This window comes from Vanellus vanellus, assembly GCF_965231255.1.
Source record: "Vanellus vanellus genome assembly, chromosome: 6".
NCBI lineage: Eukaryota > Metazoa > Chordata > Aves > Charadriiformes > Charadriidae > Vanellus > Vanellus vanellus.
In genome coordinates this window covers 16,936,856-16,958,298 of record NC_138911.1, presented here as the reverse complement: position 1 = coordinate 16,958,298, position 21,443 = coordinate 16,936,856, and the positions used below count along the sequence as shown (strand labels likewise).

Here is a 21,443-nt window from a genome sequence, read left to right as displayed (position 1 = left end):
AATGAGAATCTAAGCCTGTTCCCTGTTGACTGGAATGTCAGTATATTTTTTCCAATGTGTTTGCGCCAGGAATTGAGAAGCCCTTGTTGGCATGGACAGTGTAAGGCAGAAAGAGAAGTAGTACGGACAGAGAACAGAAGAGCAGAACATTCTCTGTGTTTGTCTGTGGGCTATGGGCCCATGGTATTAACTGGGCCAGGAAATGTCCCAGGGCTGGCTCAAGGAATACCGTACCAAGGGAAGAACATTAAAGCCTGACCCAGTGATACCCAAATACTTGCCATCGTCATCTGAGAGCTCCTGCACTGACTCCGGCGTTGAACAGCTGCTCTCTGTATTCTGGCTGTGGTTGGACGGCTGATCACTGGTTTTGCGGCGCCTGCAGTCTTTGGCAGACCTCTGGATAAAACAGGGATTAAAAGAGACTCGGTCACTGTCAAATTGAAGACTACTGTGTTTGACTTTAAACGAAATAATTTGGGGTGCTGGGGAATATCTGTGAGATTGTGAAGTTTGATTGCTTTCTCAGCAAGTCCTAGTAGTTGAACTCCTGGCAGCTAGTTAAGGATATCACACACATGCCCCATACAGAAGCATTTCCTCAAATGATAACACCCTTAAGACACCCATCCAAATTATTCTTGTTTTAGCTTTAACTGGCACGTACTAGTGTTGAATTTTACAGTTCTTTTGCTAAGTTGGGTACCTACCAATGAGATACGTAAGAGAAAGGATGAAAAGAAGAAAAATTTAGGATAAAATTTCCCAGGGAAGATTTTTCAGAAAGTGCCTGAATGATTTAAACATCACAGAACTTTTATACCTATTTTCTTGATGCACTTTGGAAAAGTTTCTCCCTACCTCCTGACTGGGTAAACCCAAGACATTGATTCAAACGCTTCTCACCAGAGGGTCTGAAAAGCAGCTATGAACCTCAACTTTCCTATTGTTTAAGAGATGTTCAGATTTGGGGTATTATAAAAGGAAAGTCTACGTTCATAATAAGATGGGTTACGGTTAGGGTTAGGTTCCTCCATGTAATATGAGTTATGTCAAGCTAGTTCAGCAGTTCTACATTTACAAAGCATTTTGTGAATGACATATATTACTCCAAAGATGAATGCAATTAAATGAGAAAGTATCATCCCTGTTTAAGGGAGAGGATGGAGAGAGGTTTCTTGTCTTGTCTAAGAGGCAAAGGCAGATGGCAAAGACCAAAACTGAAGTTGTAGGATCTCAGTTGTGTACTCCAAAACCTTGCTCACACCCTCACTATGGGAAGTTTTCTGCTTTAGAAACACCGAACAGTAAAGCTCAGCTCAGTCACGTGCAAAACCCAGTATAACAGTCACTGTCACTAATACTGTCTGGAAGAAAAATACCAAAACAGACACAATATGTCAACCAAGAATTGTAATTATTTGGAGTTAATGATGGTATAATATTGCAGGTATAGAGTTGTAAGCTATATTTACCCAAACCAAATCTTTCAGCCTATGCTGTGCTTACATGAAAATGCTGCAGAAAAGGGCCGTGTATCTTAACAGTCTTAAAGAATATTACGTTCCCCAGAACAGGCTTTTTACCTTGTGCCTTGTAATTTGATTGTTTATGCATGTTGTTTTGTGGTTTGACATCCTTGTGGATAAGTGTCTTTCCATGGTCTGAAGTATCCCATTCTTCTCAAATTGGGCAATGTCGTTCAAAGGATCCCAAGGTCTTAAACTGTTGAAACCAAAGGAAAAAACATCAGGAAAGCGAGAATCCCACCAGGTGTGTTAAGAGCAATGCACCAATTCCACATGCATCAGGGCAGGCATTCACTCCTGACACTAACAAGAGTTTCTGCAGATGCAATGAGAGGAGTAACAGATACTTCCCTCTACATTCACAGTTCCTAGCGATATATGAGGGGGGTTCAGTCTCCAGGGGCTTCACCCTTCTTGCCAGGGGAGAAAACAGTTGTCAACTCTGTTCGTGCAGCACAGAAAACCTCTGCTAAATGATTCCACACTTGATTACAGCAATAGGGATTTGTACCAATGGCATACCAGATTTTCCATTGCCAAGCCCTCATTTCTAGCTCTTCCCAATTAGTATCAGGAATATGTATTCTAATAATGACATGGAGGTCAGAAAGAGCAAGCCCAGGGCATAGTCTGGGGAATGGCAGGACCCAAATTATAGGTTAGTAATCTTGGGGGGACTGGGGACTCAAGCATGGTCTGTTCATAACCCCCAACCCCACCACTCACTCCTCGTATTTGTAGCGCCATTCGTTAGTTGTGGCATCATGCCGGAAGAGCAGTGGTTTCCATTCTGTGCCATTCTCTTTCCGTTCCCGGGCAGCATTCCTCTGCTCCTCTTCCAGCACAAATTTTTCCTGTGTTGCCTTGTGTTGATCGCCCTTGTTTATTGCACTGGTAACGTGCTGCCAAAGCCTAGAAATAAACAGGGAAGAAAGTGAAATCACGTTAAAACCAACAATGCATTTTGCCAGCTGGAACCTCAGATCAGACACTTTTATGGACTATTGACACTCCAGAGGAATTTTAACAGGATTGCTCAGACTCGGTTTTGGCTTGTAAATTAAAGGAATGTTATAAGAACAGCAACGCTGAATGCTGTATACAATGATCTACTGAAGAACAGGGGAACTTTCCCTTACATAACATTGCCTACAATATTCATGAAAATCTTCAGTGCTTTCTGTGTGAGTTATAAGATAGTTATGCTCAATTCATTGAGGTCAGTGGCCTCTTTGGAAGTGAGTGATGTATAATGGAGAATCTGTTATCTTCCTTGCCCTTTCAATCATTTATGTTTAGAAGCTTTTGTGTTAATGTCTGTCTCTGAAACAAAGGCTTTATATTTGAAGTTTAGAAGCATTGGAAAACAAATTCACGTTCACAGCTTGCAGCTGCACATGCAATGTTGTACTTCTATATAGGATTAGCAACCAGGTCTGTAGGAAGCTGATTCAATCTGCAAGAAATGGGTATGTACTTGTGCTTACAAACTGCAAGCATGAACACAGGCTTTCACTCGCACTTGTTTTCAGCTGCCAAAAGATACGTGATCTGTCATATGATGTCTCACTGAGCTTCTGCCCGGAGGAGAGGATCTGCCTTTTACAAGAGAAAAATCATTACCTTTTTTTTTTCTGTAGCCAAGCTGTGATAGACCTCTCCACAGTTCCTCTAATAAGACCACTCTAATCTTCATTTCAGATTGGAAATACTTCTGAGATTAGCAACTAGCCCTTCCAAAACATTAGCGAGTGGTTTAGCAGTTAGAATAGGGACTGGAGATCTACACTGTTCCAGTATTCCCAGCTCCACAAAACACCAGTCCTCCATTTAGAAGATGAATACATTACTGCATTTAATTTGGAGCTTGCTGTGAAGCTCTTAATTTAAAAGGGATACTGATGGTTTCATTATATTTCTATCACCATACATTAACACAACACTTCCAAAAAAGCAGCCTCTTAGACAATTAACTGAAGGCAGAGGAACACTTTCCTGTCCTTTTTGACACGTCACTCCCATTTTCCTGTGTATGAATCTTTTCTCCCAGAAACAAAGGAAGGAAACTCAATTCAAACTCAAAGTGATGGGGGTGGGGGAGGGAGGAGTGAAAATAACGGCCAGAGAAAATAATGCAGTGGTGTAAGAGTCAGTCCTACGGAATGCAGTGGTGTAAAGAGCGAGTCCTCTAATTCTAAAAACCTCAGAGGGACATGCACAAAATTGCTTGACAAGGGCGAATTACTCCCTCAAGAGCTGCATGTGTCAGACAATGAGACCCTCCATGTTGAGCTGCATAATGGTATGACCTCCAGAGACTCTCCAGTGTTTGTGAAAATACGTGACTTTTAGCACTGCAGGAAAGTCTAAGCAATTCAGGCAGAATATAACCTGGATTAGATGGTTAATTTATTCATGCAACTGTCAGCATAATAAGGAGCTCGGTGGAATGTCTGTTACGGATCTCTAGAATTTTTCCTTTTGCCTCCTCCCACTGGATGCATGTATCATTATTAATCTCTGATGTAGCAAAGGGAGTCAGCTCTGGCAGTACCCTGGTAAACAGAGAAATGGAGATTCTGTGTCCGCAAGATCGAGATTTCTCTTCTTCTTTAAAATAATCTTCTTCAGAAGATTAATAGAGAAATGTGCTGCAGTCTGCTCCGCTCTGTGACAATGGCAACTGCATGACTGCAAGTTACAAATACAGACTTTATTGCCCATAACATCCACTGTGGTCCAAAACAAACTAAATGTTAATGTGTTCTTATTTTTGTGCAATCCTTTTCTTTACTCATAAAAAGGTGAATTTTCTTAGTGTGATGTGATGCAACAACAAAATTAGATGCCCACAGGGAAGTGGTCAATATAATGCAGAGCCAGGCAGCAAACTGCATGTGACTGGCTTGGGATGTTAGCTGGTACTGGCTAACCATATTGGTGAGATGGCAGGACTAGTTGGTTTGAAGCCAGCACTGCGTGATGTTGCTCTAGTTCTTCTTGTTCAAGAACTGGCTCGGGGATGCTCATTGCATCAGGTAGTCATTCCTTCCATTTCCTAAATCCTGTGCCAGGACTATATTTTTAGCTAATCCAGATTACCCTAAAAAAAATGGTGCAGACTTCACTGGAGATCTCAGCTGAGATTGAGGCAGGGTTAAACATCTGTGTAATTACATTCTGTCATACAATCCTGTTATGTGGTTCAAACTACTGCTCTGCTCATGCCAGGTTATTCCACATGGTTCCTGCATCTAGTTTAAGAGCTTGTGGTTGAAACAACTCTTCTTAACAAGACATTCGACCTCAGATTGACATCTTGCCCTTCCATAAAATGTTCCAACAGTTACAGAGACTCTGTTCATGATGTCTGGAGCTCAGGGACAGTTGTTATTTTAGCAGATAAAATGTAGCCTTCACTATTTCTCAGCCCAGCTCCATAGTTATTTCAGAGCTATACTTCATGGAAATACTCCAGAGTTAATAGACTGGAAAAAACAGGTAAACGGCTGGGTAATATGTGCAGGCAAAGCAGGTCACTGCCTCTCCAGGACAGTGCTGAGGAATTGGAGCCTTTGGATGAGAGCTCTGCTTCCAGCAGGGAAGCAGCAGCGAGATGTTCCCAGAGCTCTTTACCTCTCTGACTCAAAGTCTGTCTGTTCCTCAAAGAGCACAATATGGCGCTTCAGTCTCTGTCTTCGTACTTCACTGGTCGGGTTCCAGAACATTTCTGCGTTCCCGTTTTTCAACTCATTTATATGCACTTCCCCATCCTGAGAAGGAAAATTAAGTGAAAAGGTTAATGACAATCAGAAACACAAGGCAGAAAATAATCCTAACAAATGGAAGCTGCTTCCGGATGATGATCAGGCATAGGGCTTGGTTAGAAGGCTTCTTTCCTCCTCTACCCTGTTAAATCTCACTGAAAACTTCCTGAAAGTTTCTAAAATGAATGAGGCGAGGCACTCCCGGAAACACTGGCTGAATTAATCAGAGAAGAATTAGAAAGGGACTTGGTCCCTTTTGTTAGTCTTGTTCCCAGACAAAGGTACCCAGAGAAGCCCTAAGATGCTCTTCTTTCCTCAGTGTTCCTCCCAGGTACCACCCAGCACATACAAACAAGATCCCTAGCTCCTTTTCCAGTCTTTCTTCTATTCCTCAATGCTGAAATACTATCCTCTCTAAAAAGAAGAGCTAAAGCTGAGATACTCTTTCATTTTTTTTTTTTTCTGTTTAGCCAGCTTTTTCTATTATTGCTCCAAAATTTCATTTAGCACTTCAAAATGCCAGGGGTCTTTCATCCTTATTCCTTGCCAATTTAACGAACCTTGGTTGCAGCCCTTCTCTGGCTAGACAATATAGCTGTGTCCCTGCTTAACTAAGCTGCTTCCCAGCCTTGCTCACAGATGCAGCAATACCACAGAGCCAGATGGGGTAGTTTACAGAGCATATAGTAAACAGCACGATGCTGACTGCAAGTAGAATGAATCATATGATTACAGCTGCTGAACAGCATGGGCATTGGTGCCATTCAGCTGGTGCCATGGTATGAGTATCATGCAAACCTTATTTAGGTCATGGCTACTGACTTGGTCTGTCACTGCCTAATTTCTATGCATCCCAGCTGCTGCATTTCTTCCCCGGCCACAGTCCATTGATGCATGTCTCAAAGTCCACTTCCTACATCTTCAGCTGTGAAACTCCTTCAACCCCAAGGGACTCTCATCCTTCCTCAAAGTCTCCTTGGGAGTTCCTCTGTCATGTCCTGAGATGCCAGTTCCAGGACAGATCTCAGGTCCCCGAGAGCCTCCCAGCTATGGATGGGAAGAGGCAGGCATGCATTACCAAACATCATACCTGCACCTCTAAGGAGCATACATACAACCCCTCAGCTGCTGCTTTGATCATGGGGCTGAGAAGCATTGGGATTTGCTTCCCTTCGTTATCCAGGTGGGTTTTCAGGTCCTGAGGCAGAGAATTAGCCTTTCAGTTGAGAGGGTTTCTGTCAGGAAATCAGACGGTGCCAGAGAAAAGCCTGCAGGGCTCAGGAGAGCAGGCCAATACTCTCAGCAGGGAGGAGGAGAACAAACAACATCCCTACTGCTGCACACCAGCTACTCTATTCACAGCGTGCAACTGCAAACAGCGGCTTATGGAGCCACCCTTTCAAAGCCATTTAACTTCTTTTATACATCATTCTAATTTTGTGCACCACAAACAACCAGCACAAAGAACAAGGGAGGAATAAATTATTTTCAGGCTGATAAAACCCAAACACAGAAGGCTGGAAACTGAGCAGCACGCAACCATGTGGCTCAGCGCCCCAGGGGACACCACTCAATTACATGATTTCACGGATGGTGTTTGCAGGACCCAACACAGACAAGGTACTCCACAGTCCAGCACAACCCACAATTGCCAAGGCTCATCCTGCAGGAAAGGGAGCTCAGGATGGAAAAGCTACCCAGGCACAGGGAGCAAATCTCCTTGTATACACCTAGAAAGGGCAAATCCCACAATTTCAAAATGGCCATTAGCATTTTATGTAAGAAGACAGACTGCCTGAGGGGACGAGTCAAATACCAAAGGCTATGCTGTGGCTAGGATCTCACTATAGAACAGGCTTTATCCACACACATTTCACCTGATCTACTTTCAATACCTCCTTTAGGATGAGACAAATCTTGTCTCAGGAGTGACAATTCCTATGGACTGGAAAGAGAGCATAGGTCAATATAATGAAGATGTAGATGCTTAAATGTATCCAAAGTAAATACCTAACCGCCCAGCCCAAAGCCAGGGCTCACTGCTTTTGCCTTGGTTACCGGGAGATCCCAGTCAAAACTCTAGTCTACAGCCTTCACCATGCAACTTTATTCTTGCTGAATTTTGGCTTAAGGATGCCTTTGAGTCATTCACTTGTGGATACTAGGTGTGCAAAGGGGCTAGCTGCTCTGCTGACTGTTCTGAGCTGCCCATACAGGTAGACCCTCACAGAATCTGTCTCTTGGTCCTTCATCTCATGAGCAGAGAAATAACCATCTTCTATCATAAAGGCTTGCTGTGAAAATAATGAATTTAAAACCCCATGAAGTTCTTCCCTGACACTGCCATAGCTGGGGAAGTATTAAACACAAGACAAAAGGAAGCCTCATGATTTTCACAATCACACATAAGACACACTATGTCTCCTGCCATCAGTGTTTGTTCTAAGCCTGGCACCCTAAATACAGAGCCACTGGCTTCAACGGAAATGCACCTCACCAGTCCCAGCTTTGGCCCAAGCTCTGGAAGTGCAAGTGTTACTTGCACTGCAGGTGGATGGGACTACGGAAGTGTAAATGACCTTGAGAGCTATGGTCCGGAAAGCTCCGCTTTCTTGCACTCCCTGGGGATGGCGGGAAGAGGCTCCACAGCCCCCGCTCCAGTGCAGGGAGCCTGCCAGGGACTGCCAGTCCTCCCACGCACCCTGCTGCCACGTGCACTTAAACTGTCAGCAACTTCGATTATCGTTTGTTACCCAGTGTCCATTGAGACTTGCTAACACTTCTTCTCCTGATTTAATCTTCCCAGAGATTTGATTAATGCTTGCGCTGCCACCGAAGAAGGGCTGTCAGGGGAGAATAGAAATAGAAAATATGATCAGTCTAGTGAGAACTGGAAGGGAGCCAAACGCAATGATGCAGCAGGAGGGAAGGAAAGTGCAACCTGCTTGATTTCCACTATTTCTAGAGACAGGCAGAATGAATTCTAACACAGATTTTGCCTGTCTAGCATTGTGCCTTCCTCCTTGTGTTTGCAATACCAGAATCACTGTAGTAGCTGCAGGAAGGGAGATAAGCCTTCAGGTGCATTAACATTCAGCAGTGCAAGGCCTTGCCTTCATTGCAAATACATTTACTGTCAGCTAGACATTGGGATAAGTGTGTGTGAGCAAGTCCTGCCCATTGTCCAGAATCACATTACAGTTTGCAGCCTTATACTTGCAGCCTTGTCCAAAGAAAAGGAACAGCAGTAATCAGCACTTATGCAGTTGGTGACTTTTCCTGCTTATGGGACAGCAACAGCTGTGTGGCACTGCTGATGGCTGTATCTGTGTGAAGTCTCTAGTGTAAAGAAGCTCTCGTCAGCAGCAAACAAAAAAAAAAAAAAGAAAGAAAAAGGGTATTTCCAGATTCAAGGAAAAGATTCTCAGAACAATGGAAAATTCCCCTCACCTCCTGCCTGCCAAACACAGGAAACGGCAGTGATAGAGTGACCAGCTCTTCCATTCATACCACACAACATTTCTTCAGACATTTGAGCAGCTACTTTTGAATAATGTTTGTGCAAAGGAACTTTTTTTTTTAAAAATAACAATATAAAACCAAATTTCCCACAACACCCATGGAAAACCAAATCACAAGTACCTCAAGAATCAATGCATGCAATCCAGCAGAGAATTGGTACATATCCAGATTAATAACAAAGTTATGGGGTCTACCTTTAACTTATCACAATTCTACTAAAAAAGGTGGCTAAGAAATATTCAAAGCAGAGCATGTAATTAAGCCACAGAGACCTTTCTGAGTCATGTTTGGAATAAGCATGTAGTTTTCAAGCCAGAAAAGATGGGTCTGCATTTTAAGCTCTGAAGTGTTCGCGGTGACACTGACTGAAGTCAGGGAAATATTCCATTGGCCTCAACATAGTATGTCAGGCCTATGGGAAGAACAGGCTTTAAAGACAAGTATATGCAAATGTTAAAGAAGTACACGGGGCAAGAGTTCACTTAGTAAGGGCAAATAAAGACAGAAAATTATTACTGCCCCCAGAAAAACACAGTCTGCAAGAGACTCCCCTAAATCCAGTGATCTCTCACATTTATGCTGGCTAAGGCTGCAGCTCTAAAGTCCTGCAAGCTCTCAGTTATCCATCTTTCATTTTATGCCCAGGCAAGAAATTGTTTGTTGGAACAGAAGAGAAAGGGATGCTCCTTAAAAAGCAAGTTAACTGTCCTATAGATCATCACTTTACCTCCCAAATTTTAACACATATAACTACAGGAATGCTCAAAGATGTCTCCATTTTATCTGCATACCATAAATTTGCATCACTCGGCTTTCTAGGGGAGGGAATAGCTACATGAACAAGTCAGTACAAGTGCAGCATGTCAGCGTGATAGCTACCCAAAATTATCTGCCTGAAAATTGACTCTTACCCTACCATTAAGGCAGGGTCCTGTAGCCTTGAGAAACACAAGGTACAGTTCATTGTAATACCTGCAAGGTAAGAGTACGTATGTGATGTCTACTGGAGACTTACACTGAAGATCCACATCCTAACTTGCTTTAAAGCAGTTTGTACACCTCGCTGTATTTTGCAAGCAAAAATAACTGTAGCTTCCTAAACAGAAGCCAAACATTCAGAACAGAGTTTGGCCAGTAGCCAGCTGGCTAGTAGCAAACAAGTCGTGTAAAACTCAGGCTTCCTGGATTCGAATGGAGTTACACTAGGCAAAATTGACTTCAGGATGATGCCTCCTGTCTGGGTAGGCCAGCCCTTGGTGCATGCATACATTGTGGGTACATAAATGACCTGGAGTGTATGGTCAAACCTTGCCTGGAGCACACAGGCAAGCCTGAGACCCATTCAAAATGGGGGCCTCAATATCTCTTACCTTTAGCTTGAATTCCAGTTCTGCCCTGTGGTTAGTTTTCTCACAGTCGATGGTAACTTTCCCTCCAAGCTCCATTGTCATGGTACCGTATAAAAGTCCTGAAAGGGAAAAAAGAGACATAAGAGAGGCCCCAATGGAAGCGATCTGCTTTCTCAACTCAAACTGGCTCTTGCTGACATGCTGTGAAATTCACTACTTGGCTTAAAGTTTTGAAAAAAAAAAGAAACCAAAGTTTCAAGGAAATAGTTCTTTAATATAAGCATGAATAATCCTCCCCTGAGTCCATATTCCCCATTTATTACACCAGCTAGGAAATAGTTTGACTCACAGGTGCTGATAGTGCATCTGTGGTAAGCTGAAAGTGGAAAAGGAAAAATAAAGTTGTGCCCAGCAACTTCATTTATACTAGTGCTTAAACAGACCCAGTTGCTTCTCACAGGTTGGATGGGGCAGAGAGGAGCTGTAATGGGATTCAGCTGAATTTGGGAGACTAGCAGTCATGTACGGGACTCCTTTTTACACACGCTTACCATTTTCTGAAAAGGTCATTTGCAGAAAAAGAAAAATTGACAAAAGAAAGATTTATGCACAGGAATAGTTCACAGAGGGCGTGATTTACAGAAGTTACTGTTTTCAGGCAGCTAGATCCTCCATAAGTATTAATTTGCAGGTCAACATGCCAAAATAAAAAAAAATATTTGAAAAAGAAAATTGAATCAAACTGCTGCTGGAGTGATTTTATCACTGTGCTTGAAATGCCACTGACGCTCAGCTTCCTAAGGAGAAATGCAAAGTTACAGCAGTGAATCAGCAGCCATCCCCTGCCCTCCGTGCACATTCAGCTCAATAGAGCAAAGCCACACGGTAACAGGTATCAGCCTCACTGAGGGAGCTCATGCACTGAGGAATATCATGATTAGAGTAAAAAAGAAATCAGAAGAGAAGTCAGGAATTTCCTTTATCTCAAAAAGCCACAAAATATATTAAACAATTTCAGTGTTAACATTAGAAAAACTTTTTATCCTCAGAAGCCCAGAAATGTGCTCATATTCTTTTCATCTTCACTTTATCTGCAGTGCATATATGCAGTATTTTTTTGTTTCTACAGTGTTAAAACTAATTTAGATGGGCCTAATTCTGTCCTCAGCTCTGCACAGACAAATCAAAAAGACTCCAATGAAGATTACCAGTCTTTCGCTGAGCGCTATTACTCCTGTGTGGAGCAACTGCTCCCTGGAATTACCAGTCCTTGTGGTGCCAGGTATTCAAGATGGAAGAAAGCCAGTGTAAAGTTAGTCAGTAAGATACCATTATATTATTGTTTCTGTTTGCTTCCTATTTGAACAGTCATAACATACCTTTACAGTGGGCGTATGGCATAGTAATTATATAATCTTCCCCCCTGTTTAGAAACATAAGCTTTGCTTTCCCATCCAACAGTGCAGAAAGTGAGTTACCTGGAGTTTAAAAGGACAAATAGATATATATTAAAAAATGCATGTTATACTTGGTCACTCATCCTACTTCAGAAAAACATTTCCATTTAAATGTAGGTCACTAACGAAAGAAGAGATATGAAATGCTAATTATTCAGGGCCCTGCAAATCATTTACTGTTTGGAGGCAGACAGTTCTAATAAACTCTCTGCTGTACAGCTGATATTTGCTCTGGTATTTAGCCCCTGTTGCACAAAGGGCAGTAGATTAAATAAGTCATTAGTGGGATGCAGAAAGCAGTTCCAATGCTTAGAAGTTTTTCAGGTCCTTCTGTTCTCACAGCTTTTCTGACTGTGTATGATTCCAAATAACAAATAAAATTGCCAGAAGGACAGCAATGACTATTTACAAGTGTTTCGGCAAATTAATTTACCAGAGGATACTATTTAAGAGGTGTTTGTCTAAACAAAAAAACTATTTCAATAGCAACACCATTTAAGAGCCTGCAGTTGTGCTGCTGATTTGAGGACATTTTGAAACTCCAGGGTTCAACTCTCAGGAATCTGGGAGCTAGATAAATGGTTACATTTATACAGAGACTTCTGCAAAAGTCAATTGGATGATCGGATAGCTATAAAATGACTCATCTGTGAGCGTCTGCAAAATAATCTGACAACCAGTTGCCCATACATTCTCAGGAAGCTTTGCTTTCTGAAAACCAGATTTTTAAAGCTCTCAATTTTTCTATCCTTTCTTTTTTTTTTTTTTTTTTAACATCAGTGTGATCTCCCACTGAAATGGTGGAAATGGGGAAAACCCAGGAGAGCCAAGACAAGGAATTAGGGTGTCCTGGTGGTACATCTCTTAAGCATTTCTTTTTTCTTAACTCTCAACACACTCCGAAGTGATTGAAAAACAAACCAAACCAAATGCCACAATGTCACCTGGAAGATGCCTAGGCGTAATGCCTTACCATAAAACTTGGACCTAGCTAGAATGCTGCCAGTAATGCAGAATCCGTCCTTCCTATTGCTGACATGAAAAGCTGACACTGGCGGATGATGGGAGACCTAGAAAAAAATAGGCATGAGTCATTTACAGCAGTCTTTACAGGCTAAGGAGAGCAGTGGGTGCATTCACAACCTCACACTGTGTTACACCTGCTCTAGGGAAAGTGCAAGAGGGAGGCCGCAGGACTGAGCAGTCCTCTAAGCCCCATCCGTACCACTAACCTCAATGTAAAAGGAGGAAACATTATATATGAGACCATTATATATGTAAACTTTCTCCCCCACCCCATATTTTCTTGTCCTTGTGCATTTGAGATCACTTTAGGCCAACATGTACACTGCCAGATTTTCAACACAATAAATGACAGCGCAAAACTTTTTGGCAACATCTGAATAACTTCCATAAAATGGATGCAGTGGCTGAAATAAAACAAAACAAAACAAAACTTCTTTGATTAAATAAAAAAGTGTATGTGAAACAGGGAGTCCCTGTACCAAAGTCCATATTGTCCTCAGATCCCTTTATTAACACTATAAACCTCAAACTAAATTTTGTCAGGCCAGTTTACTTGTGAGCTCTGCCCTCTATTTATCCCCAAAGACATGAAGATAAACCCTCAATTTACTCCTCTTAAAAACATTATAGAAAGTTTAGAAATAAAGAAAGGTAGGATTTGGTTATGTGCGTTATGCCCCTTTTGAAAGAGGCAACACAAGCCACATTTTATTAACATTAAGAAAACTAGGGCAGAATCCCATAGAAAAGGTCTTTATTGAAAGAGGCTCATGTTATATATGGGAGACCTGCTTTTATAGTCCTGAGTGCCCACTAAAGCTCATATAATCTCTGTAAATGTAGAAAGGAAAAAGATCACCAGCTAGTTTACCCCATGTCTCTCTCTGGATGTTTACACAAAACTTAAAGTTCCTCTGCTAGGGTGAGATGAGGACCATGTTCCTATGCACAGAGGTACAAGCAGGCTGCTGTTTGCAACACCTGAGCATCCAAATAAAGCAACTTACCTGTTCTGCTATGTAAAATGTGTGACTGTTCGTCTGAGGGTGAAACCAACAGCAGCGAAACGTCTCTCCCAGAATAGGGTTGTATGGCTTTTTTATTCCCTGAAAAACAAAGTAATCAAAACCTGCTACAAATGAAGATTTGCAATCTAACTCTACAGAGATGGCCACAAAACAACATAATAGTTTTCTCCCTGATGTTTTAAACTAAGTCAATCACAAGAATCCAAACTAAAGAACTGGTTACATATATCCTCCTAATCTAATCTTTTATTCTGAGCCATGGATTCATCTGCTATTCTCACCAACTTACTCTTCGATATTGCCTGATCAAAACTTTACAAAATTATCAAACTTTATTATTTCTGCAACCATATGCAGCCGGTGCATACTGATGTGGAAACATGGCACTATGGTACTAATAGGCCTGAAAAGAAAAAGGACAACTGCTTTCAGTGAAGAGAAAAATGTTGCATCTAAGGACTTGTTATTTGTTGATGACTAGTTTTGCTTTCTAACTGTCCAGTGCAAAGGCTCTGAGGTTGATCAACACTATTTTGCACGCAGTATCTACTCTGAAACCAAATGCAACTTCCGTTTTAAAAGTAATGGTCAAAATCTTCTGAACAAGAGAAGAGGTAAAGTGCCAAAGGAAAGGCAATAAAGAAAGACACAACCATAGCAGAAGTTTTCAATGCCCGTTACAACCCCAACTTCATGCATTCTTTTACCTTTGGCTTCTTATAGAAGCCGGACAGATACCACCTCAAAACTTGCTTCATTCGACTGTATGGATCATCTTCAAGGACAGCCCTGCAGGACAGAACACAAAATGCTCTTTATACTGTTCATACATCACATTAATTTCATACCAGTATAATAACATTCATTTCAACAGTATTTCCCCAGTGCTAAAGGGAAGTAACTTCTATGCTACTGCAAGTGAAAAAGGTGTCTGGCAGCAGAAATTACGTTTTTTTAGTAATGTACATCATACAACACAGAGAAATCCTTACAAAGTGGCACCCCTTGCTATGCACTTCTGTAAAAAGCCTATTAAAACTTCTTGATTATATCATGTTTGATTGGACATTCAGGTATGTCAATGTGGGACTGCCACTCACGCTACCATTTAGTTACAACCAACAGTACAGTGAGTCATAAAGCAATACTACTTGTGCCACCAAAATCAAAGACAACTGTATTTTTCTCTCTTCTTCTTTGTTTCCCTCTTCCTTAAAAGATCTTCAAAGCTGATGTGCTACATGGCCTCTTTCAGTACTTTGAAATTTCATACAATAATTTAGGTTGGAAGGGACTTCTCAAGGTCATCTTGTCCAACCCCTCCCCGCTCAAAGATGAAGTGGGAAGTAAAGATAAATGATAGAGTTCCTAATATTTCCAACCATTTAGTCATCAGATTTGAAAATCAACCTGGACAAATTCTTGCAAAATCCATTTAGAAGGATCATCCCTACCGCAAAGAGGTTTATTTAACAAAACCTCTAAACCTCTTGAAGTTTTCTTAGATCTCAGCACTGAGGAGAACCATTTCCTTAACTTCAGATGTTACAAGTACCACAAACAAGGCTTGAAAATACCATGATTCTAATATTACCCAGAGGCAGTGGAATAAACATGAGTAACTAGTGCTGCTATTTGAATATTGTACACACTGGTTTTAAAACACACCAGGCTTATCTCATTGAGAAGGCTGGTCCTATCTGCAAGCGTAACATTTTCTATTTTCTACTCTGCTGCTCCCAGCAGGTCTCGCTCATCAATGATGCTAAGAGATATTTCTTATTTGTTTATCAACCAACAAAATTATATTGCTTTGGGGGGCAGAAGTGCTTGACAATGCTGCTGTTTGCTCTGTCCCCTCTGTACACGAGTACACCAGAAGGTGGCACAGCTCTGTTACGAGATGCTCAAAGGCATGAGCTAAATCCCCATCAGTTCCAGCCAATGCTGGCAAACGTGCATGTGCAAATGATTTGTCTGAAGTTTAACTGTTTTTCTTGCTTCCTTGCCCCTCACTGGCAGCAGCCCATCTTTAGAAGGTCACTGCAGCTGGCGGTTGGCTTGATTTACATTGAATCCAGCATCCTGGGTATTATTTGGGAGTCTTTAAAGCAGACAAGTGCACCCCAGCCAGCACCAAGTTAACACTGTAACGCATTTGCACAAATACAAGAAAAGCACCCACGTTGGGCACGCTCTGCGTGCTGCTTACTGGGAAAGCAGGTCAGCATGGTAGTAGTAATCAGAAAGTTTGTTAAGGAATGAGCGTGGCTCCAGGATGAAGGTGGGCAGCACCACCCGTGACAGGTCCATGCCAGGCCGCAGCTGCTTCAGCAGGATCCACATCAGGCTCTTGTTCTCCTCAGAGACAGTTTCTGTTTGAGATGATTCACCTGTCTATGATGGGAAAAGGGAAGTTCAGGGAAGAAACGGGAAAACCATTTCTTGCAGGTGCATTTACCTGGAAGGTCCAAGCTTACCCAGGCATACCTGGCCCTGGCAGAAGGGTGAATGCTCAGCTACACCACTACAAAGGGACATCAGCTTTGTCTCAGGAGAAGTGAATCCCCAAAGCACTGAAGTGAGTGGTACAGAAAGCTCTGGGCCTCTACTAGAGCTGGCACAAGGCCGGGAGCGCACCTCTGCTGTGTTGCTTCCTGAGCCACTGCCTCCACACACCTCAGGACTGTGATGGACATTAACCAAGGGGAATCAGCACTGCAGTCCCTCAGAAGGTGTGGACACGCCCAAGGCTGTTACAGCATCACTGTGACCTGGTGGAATGTATACAAGAAGCTCCTCTCGGTCCCATTCTCAGTAAATGAGAGACTGTAAGATTACTATTATATGTGTAGAAAAATTTAGGAGATAAACGAGCAATCAACAAAGAATAGAAGCAGTCCTCCAAGTTCAAAATAAGACAAACTGGTAGTGTAGGTAAAGCCCCCACTGCCAGGCAACATGCACAAAAACTAGAGCATCCCCAACACTGTTCAGTGCCCTTTGCAGAAAAAGTGCAGGTAACGGTAAAAAGGCCAGGGATTATGTTGTGGTTTCAGCTATAACTGTGTAGTTCTTCTGCATTCAGTGGGGCTACATGAGGTTTAAACATGGGGGAATGGAGCCACTGGAGAAAGAAAATGAAACTAAATTTTCAATCATTAATGTTATTTTAACGCATCCTAGGCATCATAATTTAACAATGAAAGAGAATACTTAGGCTGTCTACTGGTTTTAGGCAAGAGATTTCTATGAGAAAAAGGACACAGATCCACTTCTGGAATGGCCTTTGATATGGGAGAGGACACGTAGCGTAGCCCAACGGGATTTGCAGATGGTGTAAATCACTAAACACTCATTTTCAGCACCTGAGCATTCCCAGCACCACCTTTCTGGCTCCCAATCAGCCGTTTTACTAGTCATGCAGAAACACACTAAGTCCAGCTTGCACGTTGAGGGAATTTCAGGCTGAGGAACAACAAAGCTCTTTTCATTTCATGGCTTTTCCATTATCATACCGTTCTTCTTGGGACAGTCTGATGCAATATACAGCTTGAACCTCCAAGAAGAAATGGAAACCATTAAAGCGTAATACCACAGCACCAGCTAGGGCTTACAATAGATATGGGTCTGTCAGAACTATCATTATTTATCCAGATTCTCAAGTGTGCATGTATTGGCAATATAAATTAACGCCATGTTGAAATTGCTGTACAAAGTTTTTCTCAGAATGGACCACTGCAGAAGGGATGGATGAAAAGCGAAGGAGAAGAAGGTGCAGGTAGATGAGAACAACTTCAAGTCATTTCTGGTTTGCTTTCTCCTAAAATACATCAACCTCCATAACCCTTTTTATAACTTGTTAAAACTAAAGCCTGGGAAAAAAGGTTTTTTGGTTATCAGCCTACCTACTGAGGAGGTGTCTTTTTTATATTCTAGACCAATTTCTGCAGTCTCAAAGTCCTTCTGACACCCGTGTCTGCCTCCACATTCCTACTGCAAAGAAGGCAAATCTGCAATGTCAGATGCACAAGCATGCACCTTTGAAACGCATACAGATGCACATACATACGTGCATACCTTTCAAATGAGCTTTCAAAGCCAAGCTGAAAATTTAACAGTGATAGTTTGCATGTGTGACCTTTGTTCTGCCAAATCTGAACTGTACACACAGATTGAGGGGCAGAAATTTCAGTTTAAAATGACAGTTGATGTTATTAATTGGCATGTGTTTACCTTGATACATCTCCACCTGCTGCTGATAGCAAGCTACCTCACTGCATACAACCTACTTTTCCTTATGTTACTGTCACCAGTGGGATAAGACTCAACTACCAGTCCTTTCTGTATGTCCCAGGTGACAACAGCCCCATCTCTTGGCCAACAACAGAAATCTAATAAAACACCTAATGGCCAAGGCTACATGGCAGTTCTTTTTGAAAGCCCACTGGATGTTACTTCTGCCTGAGCAGCCACACTGTGGTTAGCCTCATTTTACGCTACACGAAGTGTCACTCCACAGCAGAAATTTAGTCCTTTCCATTTGGTTTGTACTGCATTTTTTTTATTTTAATGTAAATCTGCAGAGAGATCTCTCACTCTTACACACCCACATACACACATCAGTGCTGCCTGTAAGGCTCGTTCAAACACCAAAGTATCAGCCTGAGCTACCAATGATTCTAGGACAAGTTTGTCATGTGGCAAAAATGTCATTTCAGAATAAGCAGCTAATAGAAATTAAGTTTGACTTCATTTTGCTGTTGCTTAGTTGCTCAGCTATATTCAAAATCCCCTGTTTGGACCCAGTTACCATTTGTTGTGTGTCTGGGGTGGGATTTGCAGGGACAGATGCCCAAAAGAGGAGTTGGGTTTCTTTTTCTCTCTGTAGGCAAGAGTTCTGTTTGCAAGCACAATTTCTGCAGCAGGGGCTTGCACCTCATACCTGACATCTGAAATGGCAGCAAACATATGCTACCTGGATTGGTGGCTCCACACCACAAACTGCTGCTCTTGGGGGTGGTTGGGCTGTGGAAAGGAGGAGGCAAAACTGAACTCCTCCTGTGTCTCTGCAAGGTGGTATGGCAGAGACATTCTTTTGTGGTCTCTCATCTATGTTGTCCTGCTATAAGGAGTCTGTGGAGAAATAAGCAGGAGTAATATAATTTGCATGTGGGACACTTAATCATTCTCAATGTTTTAAGTTATCACTCGGTGAAACACAGAGTGTAATTAGGATATATTTAACTATATTTGTTTCCTCATTACTAGTAGCACACTTCCAGGAAAGCATTGAAAGAGGAGCGTAAGAGGCTGGTGATGGGTCTAGAGAACAAGTCTTACAAGGAGTGGCTGAGGGAACTGGAGTTGTTTAGCCTGGAGAAAAGGAGGCTGAGGGGAGACCTCATCACCCTCTACAACTACCTGAAAGGAGGTTGTAGTGAGGTGAGGGTCAGTCTCTTCTCCCAAGTAACAAGTGATAGGATGAGAGGAAATGGCCGCACATTGCACCAGGGGAAGTTTAGATTGGATATTAGGAAAAAATTCTTCACAGAAAGGGTTATCAAGCGCTGGAACAGGCTGCCCAGGGAAGTGGTTGAGTCACCAGCCCTGGAGGTATTTAAAAGATGTGTAGACGTGGTGCTTAGGGACATAGTTTAGTGGTGGACTTGGCAGTGTTAGGTTTATGGTTGGACTCAATGATCTCAAGGGTCTTTTCCAACCTACATGATTCTCTGATTCTTCTATGATTCTAAGAAAGAAACAGCTTCCTAGCAAAGTGGTTTTCTTTGAAGCGCCAACAAGACTTCAGCTTCCTTATTTGGAGCAATAGGCAAGGGAGTGCTCAGAGCCCTCCCGGCACTGGAGCAGAGCTCCTCCGCTGCCTGCCTGTACTGATTCTCACCCAACACACTCAGCTCCCCCAGCTCTCTACCTCTGCCTTCCTCAGAGGTGTCAAAGGGATGTCCAGCTAGCAAAGGCACTTATATGGAACAGATACGCATCCTCCTGCTGTTAAATGACATGAGAAATGGCTTTCCTACAAGAAACTGTCATTTAGGAATCAAGTGGCTCAAATGCTCCATTAGGACACACAAAAAGGATGTTCCATGCATAATGAAAAAAGGAAAGTATCATTTTGTATCATGCAAGGACTGAGCATCCTAATTGGCCAGGATACCTGCCCAGAATAATAATTCCCCCTCCCACTGGCTCCACAAAGCACTGTGCTAATGCTATGCGGCTCTTTAATGCAATAACTGCTTAAAGCAATCGCTGATGCTGGAAACATGCCAAAGCACAGTAGCGGAGCTGCTGTTCATAATGCATAATTATTAGAGCACATGATAATTCAACATAATTTAGCAGAAAGCTGTGCATCGCTTTATCTGTAAAATACTGGAACTCACAAAGCTGGTTCTTAACTGCCATGCATCTAAAATGCTGAATGACAAATACGATGAAGAGAGACATTTTAACAGAAATAGGCAGTGATTAAAATAATGTTTTTTCTTTTACCTCCCCAAATTCCTCATAGATCTGTTCAATATAAGTCGTCCCTTTCCTTCCTGGAGAGACCTCTCCATGGATTTCTGACTGATCGCTCTCGCTTTCATTTGTCTTCCGGCTGTTTTCATGCGCTTCGTTCTCCGACTCTTCTACGTTGTCTCTCTCGGACTTGTCCGAAAAAGCATCGTTTTCCAAATGGTGGTGGTTCTCCAGGGCTGATTCATTCAAACTGCAACACACAGTTCATTACTTGCTTCTTGATTTACGAAGCCAGATTACTTAAGACCTTTTAGATATGGTAAAAATACCCCCTAGGACTCAAATAGGGTGTGCAGCCCAGCAGAGTGTAAGACATTGATTTCCTGAATAGCAGGGTTTTTATCACAGAAACAGTGAGATATTTTCCATCAAAATTCTTCCCTCCAAACTGCACTTTTCAAAATCTGCCACATAGCTCCACTTACCCTTCCTTACGCAGAATTGTTGCTGTCTCTGGATGGGAGTCTACATACCGGAGAGATACAGAGCACACACTAACTACACTGCTGATTAGAGAACTGAAGTGTCAATCAGGAGAGATTTTACCCTTTACAGATGCAAATCAGTGGATTGTAGCATATGGAAAAAATATGACATTATGGGATACATTTTCTTTTCAGTACTACTGTTACTTCATTTCAACAGATTGTGGTCCTAAGTCAGCCCTACACTAGGAAAGACAAATTTAAAAATCAATAGAAGCAAGTATTTTCACACATCCCACCCTATACTCCCCCCAAGCTAACCTGGGAAATGTGCTTCCACCAGATAATGCTGTGTGGAAGAAGCACTGATCGGACAATTACATGTAAGAAGAATACCCAGATTATGACAGCATCCAAGGTAAAGCGTGGAAGGAGTAGCAAGCTTCATGCTCAGTGATCCAGGCTTTACAGAATGAGGAGAAAGCCGATAATTCTCTTTCAAGTAGCCTATAGAATCTCCATTTGAAAAAGCAGATGCAAATCATACGACTGACGGCAAACATAATTAGATGGGCCAGAGGTCAGACACTGAGAAGTATTCACTAAATGCCCATTTTTTCATGTCATATTCAGCATGGGCTTCAGTTTCCCCTATTCATACATGTCTTCACACACACATCACCTCTTTCATGGCCTAGCCTAGCTCTCAGGTGCTGACCTTCACAGCTTGACCTTCCTCTGAAAATTTCTTACTCAAGTCCTCACGCAAAATTGCTCTTGGATAGAACAGT

General features: G+C 42.2%; 1 protein-coding gene across 1 annotated transcript in view; it reads right to left on the bottom strand.

Annotated features, from left to right (window-relative positions):
• OSBPL5 (oxysterol binding protein like 5) overlaps positions 1 to 21,443 on the bottom strand; it is a 151,217-nt gene that overhangs the window by 2,967 nt on the left and 126,807 nt on the right. The window contains exons 9-20 of the mRNA XM_082485116.1: positions 20,198 to 20,417; positions 15,891 to 16,075; positions 14,386 to 14,467; positions 13,658 to 13,756; positions 12,598 to 12,694; positions 11,547 to 11,645; positions 10,189 to 10,286; positions 8,050 to 8,139; positions 5,166 to 5,302; positions 2,256 to 2,441; positions 1,587 to 1,725; positions 282 to 399 (exon numbers count right to left, since the gene is read on the bottom strand). Coding sequence (XP_082341242.1) covers positions 282 to 399; positions 1,587 to 1,725; positions 2,256 to 2,441; positions 5,166 to 5,302; positions 8,050 to 8,139; positions 10,189 to 10,286; positions 11,547 to 11,645; positions 12,598 to 12,694; positions 13,658 to 13,756; positions 14,386 to 14,467; positions 15,891 to 16,075; positions 20,198 to 20,417 — 1,550 coding nt within the window. The remainder of the gene's footprint in view (positions 1 to 281; positions 400 to 1,586; positions 1,726 to 2,255; positions 2,442 to 5,165; positions 5,303 to 8,049; positions 8,140 to 10,188; positions 10,287 to 11,546; positions 11,646 to 12,597; positions 12,695 to 13,657; positions 13,757 to 14,385; positions 14,468 to 15,890; positions 16,076 to 20,197; positions 20,418 to 21,443) is intronic.